This window comes from Haliotis cracherodii, unplaced genomic scaffold, assembly GCF_022045235.1.
Source record: "Haliotis cracherodii isolate W230 unplaced genomic scaffold, xgHalCrac1.p SCAF_7, whole genome shotgun sequence".
Lineage (NCBI taxonomy): Eukaryota > Metazoa > Mollusca > Gastropoda > Lepetellida > Haliotidae > Haliotis > Haliotis cracherodii.
The window spans coordinates 5,142,316-5,149,145 of NW_027266330.1; the positions used below are offsets into that span (position 1 = coordinate 5,142,316).

General features: G+C 39.3%; 1 protein-coding gene across 1 annotated transcript; it reads right to left on the reverse strand.

Moving 5' to 3' along the window:
• Positions 1-341: 341 nt before the first annotated feature.
• LOC139447526 (serine/threonine-protein phosphatase 6 regulatory ankyrin repeat subunit A-like) lies at positions 342-6,599 on the reverse strand. Its single transcript, XM_071228932.1, has 4 exons — positions 6,491-6,599; positions 5,917-5,994; positions 5,091-5,162; positions 342-4,432 (listed from the first exon to the last, which is right to left on the reverse strand). The coding sequence occupies exons 1-4, from the start codon at positions 6,597-6,599 to the stop codon at positions 402-404; spliced, it is 4,290 nt and encodes a 1,429-aa protein (XP_071085033.1). The 3' UTR covers positions 342-401.
• Between the last annotated feature and the right edge of the window lie 231 nt (positions 6,600-6,830).

A 6,830-nucleotide genomic window follows, 5' to 3' on the forward strand; every position in this document is an offset into this window, starting at 1 on the left:
CATACACGTCAGCAATCTTCATCGTAAGAGGGAACAAAATTGCTACACTGATCGCCTTTCAAACCACATGCCCTTGGCCATTTTCTGATGCTGAAATTTCTGATGATTTTCTGAATTTGTTATGAAAGACGTTGGCTCTCTCTGTTTATATAGGCTCTGTTATGTCAGAAAGCAGACGTCGCTTCTTGTATGTGTAGGCTCTCTCATGTGAAAAAGGAGACATTTCCACGCGCGCTCTCTCTGTTTCTTTCTCTCTGCGCTCTCTCTCTCTCTCTGTCTCTCTCTCTCTCTCTCTCTCTCTCTCTCTCTCTCTCTCTCTCTCTCTCTCTCTCTCTGTATTTAGGTTCTGTCAAGTGAGAAAGGAGACATTGCCTTCTCTCTGAGAAAGGTTACTGATAATGTCAACACAAGCAACATTTAGGAGCTATCCTCCTGTTCCGCCCCTCTTCATCATCAACCGAGTCATGTGAGATAATGTACTCAACAATCTGTACATTGCCACCAACACGAGCGCAATGAAGGATGTTTCTACCTGAATTATCTACTGTTGTCAAACTGCATCCTTTGTTCACCAGTAGATCAAAGACGTTCTTGTGGCCATTCTTTGCTGCTACCATTATCGGTGTTTGCCCTTCTTTATCTGTGCTAGTTAGATCAACTGAGCCATGTGAGATAATGCACTCAACAATCTGTACATTGCCACCGACACAAGCGCAATGAAGGATGTTTCTACCTGAATCATCTACTGTTGTCAAACTGCATCTTTTGTCCACCAGTAGATCAAAGACGTTCTTGTGGCCATTCTTTGCTGCTACCATTATCGGTGTTTGTCCTTCTTTATCTGTGCTGGTCATATCAACTGAGCCATGTGAGATAATGTACTCAACAATCTGTACATTGCCACCGACACAAGCGCAATGAAGAATGTTTCTACCTGAATCATCTACTGTTGTCAAACTGCATCCTTTGTCCACCAGTAGATCAAAGACGTTCTTGTGGCCATTCTTTGCTGCTACCATTATCGGTGTTTGTCCTTCTTTATCTGTGCTGGTCATATCAACTGAGCCATATGAGATAATGTACTCAACAATCTGTACATTGCCACCGACACAAGCGCAATGAAGGATGTTTCTACCTGAATCATCTACTGTTGTCAAACTGCATCTTTTGTTCACCAGTAGATCAAAGACGTTCTTGTGGCCATTCTTTGCTGCTACCATTATCGGTGTTTGCCCTTCTTTATCTGTGCTGGTTAGATCAACTGAGCCATGTGAGATAATGTACATAACAATGAGTACATTGCAACCAACACAAGCGCAATGAAGAATGTTTCTACCTGAATCATCTACTGTTGTCAAACTGCATCCTTTGTTCACCAGTAGATCAAAGACGTTCTTGTGGCCATTCTTTGCTGCTACCATTATCGGTGTTTGCCCTTCTTTATCTTTGCTGGTTAGATCAACTGAGCCTTGTGAGATAATGTACTTAATAATCTGTACATTGCCATCAACACAAGCGCAATGAAGAATGTTTCTACCTGAATCATCTACTGTTGTCAAACTGCATCCTTTTTTCACCAGTAGATCAAAGACGTTCTTGTGGCCATTCTTTGCTGCTACCATTATCGGTGTTTGCCCTTCTTTATCTGTGCTGGTCATATCAACTGAGCCATGTGAGATAATGTTCTCAACAATCTGTACATTGCCACCGACACAAGCGCAATGAAGGATGTTTCTACCTGAATCATCTACTGTTGTCAAACTGCTTCCTTTGTTCACCAGTAGATCAAAGACGTTCTTGTGGCCATTCTTTGCTGCTACCATTATCGGTGTTTGCCTTTCTTTATCTGTGCTGGTTAGACCAACTGAGCCTTGTGAGATAATGTTCTCAACAATCTGTACATTGCCACCGACACAAGCGCAATGAAGAATGTTTCTACCTGAATCATCTACTGTTGTCAAACTGCATCCTTTGTTCACCAGAAAATCAAAGACATTCTTGTGGCCATTCTCTGCTGCTGACATTATTGGTGTTACTCTATTTTTTCCTCTGCTCTCTTTGTCAGCTATGTTACGTGAAATAATACAATTAACAATCCAGACACTGCCGCCACTAGATGCTGCATGTAGGATGTTGTTGTTGTCATTATCGAGCACTGAAAGATCACACTGTTTGTTGACAAGTAGATTAAACACTTTGTTCTCACCCACTTTGGCTGCAACAATCACCGGTGTGAGTCCATTCTCATCGCGGCTGTTTATATCAGCTATCTTATGTAAGAGAAGATGTTCAACAATTTGTACATTGTCACCACAGCAAGCAGCATGAAGGATGGTTCTGTCTTTGTGATCTGTAACTTTTAGATCACATCCTTTAACACATAGGAGATCAAAGACTTTCTTTTGACCTTGACTTGCAGCAATCATCACTGGTGTTAGTCCGTCCTCATTTATGCTGTTTATGTCAGCTATGTGATGTGAGAGTATGTTCTCAACAATCTGTACATTGTCACTAAAGCAAGCAAAATGAAGTATGTTTGTACCTGAATCATGTACCATTGACATATTACAATGTTTTCTCACCAGTAGATCAAAGACTTTCCTCTTGCCATTCATAGCTGCTGCCATCACTGGCGTCAACCCTGTCTCATTTCTGCTGTCAATATCAACCATATTGCGACCCAGAAGATAGTCACAAGAAAGGATGTATTCAACGATGCTGACGTTACCACCTAAGGATCCTGCATGGAGAATGTTATTTCCCTGATCACTAGTCACAGAAAGATCACATCCTTTTCTCACCAGTAGATCAAACACCTTCCTCTGACCACTCACTGCTGCAAACATCACTGGTGTGAGCCTGTTTTCACCTCTGCTCTCTATGTCAGCTAGATCACGTGAGAGAATGCAGTTAACAAAATTGACATTATCACTTGCACAAGCTGCATGCAGGATATTGTCACCCATGTAATCTACTACCGATAGGTCGCATCCTTTCCTGGCAAGTAGATCATACACTTTCTTCTGGCCGTTTGCTGCTGCCACCATGACTGCAGTGAGCCCATTTGAAGTTCTGCTGTTAATGTGGTCTATCTTACGTGAGAGGATGTCTTCAACAATCTGTGCATTGTCACTACTACAGGCAGCATGAAGAATATTGTGATTATCACTGTTTCGTACGTTTAAGTTACATCCCTGATTTACAAGTAGATCAAATACTTCCTTATGACCTTGCGCAGCTGCCAGCATCACTGGTGTTGCTCCGTCCTCATCCCTACTCTCAATGTCAGCTACACCGCGTAACAAAATTTCTTTAACTAACACTGCATCATTACTAAGACATGCGGCATGGAGGATGTTTCCACCACTATCACTAACGTCAAACTCATCACATTCATTGCTGACAAGTAGATCAAACACTTTCTTATTGCCTTTTTGTGCCGCCACCATCAATGGTGTATTTCCATCATAATCTTTACTGTTTATATCAACTAACTTCCGTGAAAGAATGTCCCTAACAATACTGACATTATCACTGTAACAAGCAGCATGCAGGATGTTGTCCCCCAGATCATCAACAACAGATAGGTCACATCTGTTCCTTACCAGTTCATCGAACACTTCTGTTTGTCCTTTCATTGCTGCCACCATAACTGGCGTTAACCCATCCTCACCTCTCCTCTCAATGTCAATTATCCTATTTGAAAGAAGATACCCGACTATATACACACTGTGACTACAGCAGGCAGCATGAAGAATAGAATTATCTAGTTCATCCACTACTGCCAGGTTGCATCCTTTCCCTCTAAGGAGATCAAACACTTCCTTGTGTCCGTTCTTTGACGCCACCATCACGGGGGTCATCCCATCCTCACCTCCACTCTCTATATCAGCTACTTTTTGTTGCAAAAGATACCTTACTATATGCACACTGCCACCGGAGCAAGCAGAATGAAGCATATTGTTCCCCTCATAATCCATTGCCGAAAGATTACAACCTTCTTTTACAAGTAAGTCAAACACTTTCTCATTTCCAGTGCTGGCTGCTTTCATCAGTGGAGTTCTACCCAAAATATCCTTTTTCTCAAGACTTATCTCATCGTTTGAAACTAACCTTTTGACAATGGCAAAACTGCTTCCAGAACATGCAACATGAAGTATGTTGTCACCATTATCTAACACTAATGAAAGGTCGCACTGTTCTTTCAGTAAAGTATTCAATACCGGTGTATGTCCTCGACATACTGCAGTCATCACTGGAGTCCATCCTCCAGGGCTTATGTTGTTTATATCGACACCACCTTTGGATATTAATTGTTTCACGCGACTATTTTTTCCTTCAAGGCAAGCTTTATTAAAAACTTGATTTGAATGAGTTGGATTACTGGTCTCGTGTCGAAATTGCGGCGTTGATGTCATGGGGTGTTCATTATCTGCAATGACATGATTTGTGTTATTTGTATTTGATAAATGTAATACATTAGTCGTTTGTAACGACAGAACAACATACACTTATTCTTGCGGATGTACACAAAGTTGTTCATAAATTTGTGACCACTTCTGTTCATTACAAATGACTATGGTTACTACAAGCTAACAGTTTTACTATCGATCAAATTACTGATGCCTCACAACTGTCCCTGGATCAAATTCATGACATCACTGACAAATACAATTAAATAAAAAGTTACAATCGACGATGAAACAAAGACAATGTTAACCCTTAACCGTCCATTGGATGCAAAATATATTTTGATCGAAGGATATTCTTCCAGAAAGAGGACAACATCAATAAGGATAACATTGTAGGACAAAAGATCTACCAATCATATCATAATTATAGCAATTCTTGTATGGGAATAGTATCGCAACAATATTATGGTTTTGTCACCCTTGATATCCTCAAATTTGACTTGCAACTATTCTTTTCTTGAAAAGATATGCCATTCATCTAAAGCTTTGTAGAAACTAAATTGCAAAATCGTTGTAACATGTGCTTCAAACGTAATACAGTCACTGCTCTATTTGTTTGTGGATGGGTTTGATAATGAATTGAGGGCAAAACCTTACAAAGATTGGAGACCAACTTACTTAGTGGGCTGGGACTGTCTGTTGCAGGCAGTCCATCTCGTGACGTATGAAATACATTGTTTGTGAAGTTTTCTGAAATGTTAAAGATATAGATTTTGTCCATATCATAATATTAGCATACGACTTCAACACAACTCGGGACTAGCAGTGTAAAAATATGTTCCAAACAAATACACTCGCACATTTTGTAGTAAAACAGATTGATGATTAACTTAATTAGTTCACCTCCAGTAGGAGGTGCATGAAAGTCTTTGATAGTTGCTAAAATTTAGAGCATGGATGGAGTAAACGCCTTCTTTGTTCATATCATAATGTAAGCATACGACTTACACAGAACTGTAACTAACAGTATTGCAGTATGTCAACACTTCAGTCCTTTATTGGAAAAATACATGAAAAATAACCTCTGGTTGAGACAGATGATTTAACAGTTGCATTCTGTTATTCATATGAAGGTATGTCTTTCTCTTTTCAAATAACGATATTTACCAATTTTTAAAATGAATAATTGCCGTTCTATATAATATTTATAGCATATTTGGCAATATGTGTAAGGCAGAAAACGAGATAGTCATCACATTAAGCGTCAGGAAAACAGAGCTTTAAGCCTGGCGCTTCTCAGTTATAGTGTAGGTACTCAATGAGTTTCATGCAAGGAAGTAACACAATGTTTTGTTCAGACATTATCTTCACCGACACAACAGAGTTTGGGTTTGGTTTTATCATGTAACAATCAAAAGGCAACAGCTCCAAACATCCATATAAGTTAGATTCTTATTCATATTAATCGATTAATTATGAGGATACCAAATAGCCAGTATCTTACCAATATTATATGTTATCCCAGACACATTGCCACTTTCAATACTCGCATGGTCAGTTCCGCCTTGAACATGTAATTGTCCTGGAAAAAAACATGTAATATGTTGTAGAACGTTAGTGTGGATCATCATAATATTAATAGAGTACTCTTGACTATTCTCTGACAACATGATGGACCACATATGATCAATTTCGGTACACACAACATATTGTCAAATATACCAAATGTTTTGGTCTCAAGTTTACATTCCAAGTACTCGTGTTTGTAATTACTGGATGTACCACTACAGCTCTCGGTACTACAAGTACTACTACACTACTGATAACAATGACAATACTGCATGTTTCAATTAGCGCACTGTTATCATGAAGGATTTGCCAAAGATGTCTCTATACATCTTGTTGATTGGTTGATTGTATTGACTATCCCATGAAATGCAACGTTTCTGTGGTATCTCAGTTCGTGACTTAAGTGACATTATCAAGACAACCTACTCAGCCTTCATTTACTACGGAAAATGAAGTTGATCTTATACCCGGATACACATACTAAAAACATTTTGAATGTGGTTATTTACCTATAGCCAGGGGAGGAAACGTGGAGCCTACATCTTTTGTTCCTTTGGGTCTCCTTCTCTGTTTGGTATGAACAGCCTTAAATTGGAGAACAACTTTTTGTGAAGCCATGATGCAGAACTCAAAACCACAAGATAAGAAGAGGAACAGTGCTGAAAGAGACATAATTGATAATTGATAATTTATGGTGTTAGCATTATCTCTGTTTGACAATTCAATGTGAGTCGATATATCAAGTCTATGTATGTCGGTCATTCGTTCGTTAGCACCTAACTAAATACTTTTCTAATGAACACATCGAAATAATTTTCACAGAACTTTTCCTACTTTTCTCTTTTGTTG

Coding starts and splice junctions, on each gene's coding strand:
- LOC139447526 (XM_071228932.1), bottom strand. CDS start 6,599: ATGGCTTCACAAAAAGTTGTTCTCCAATTTAAGGCTGTTCATACCAAA. Junction 5,163..5,916: donor TGGGATAACATATAATATTG/GTAAGATACTGG, acceptor TTAACATTTCAG/AAAACTTCACAAACAATGTA. Junction 4,433..5,090: donor AGACAGTCCCAGCCCACTAA/GTAAGTTGGTCT, acceptor ATGTCATTGCAG/ATAATGAACACCCCATGACA.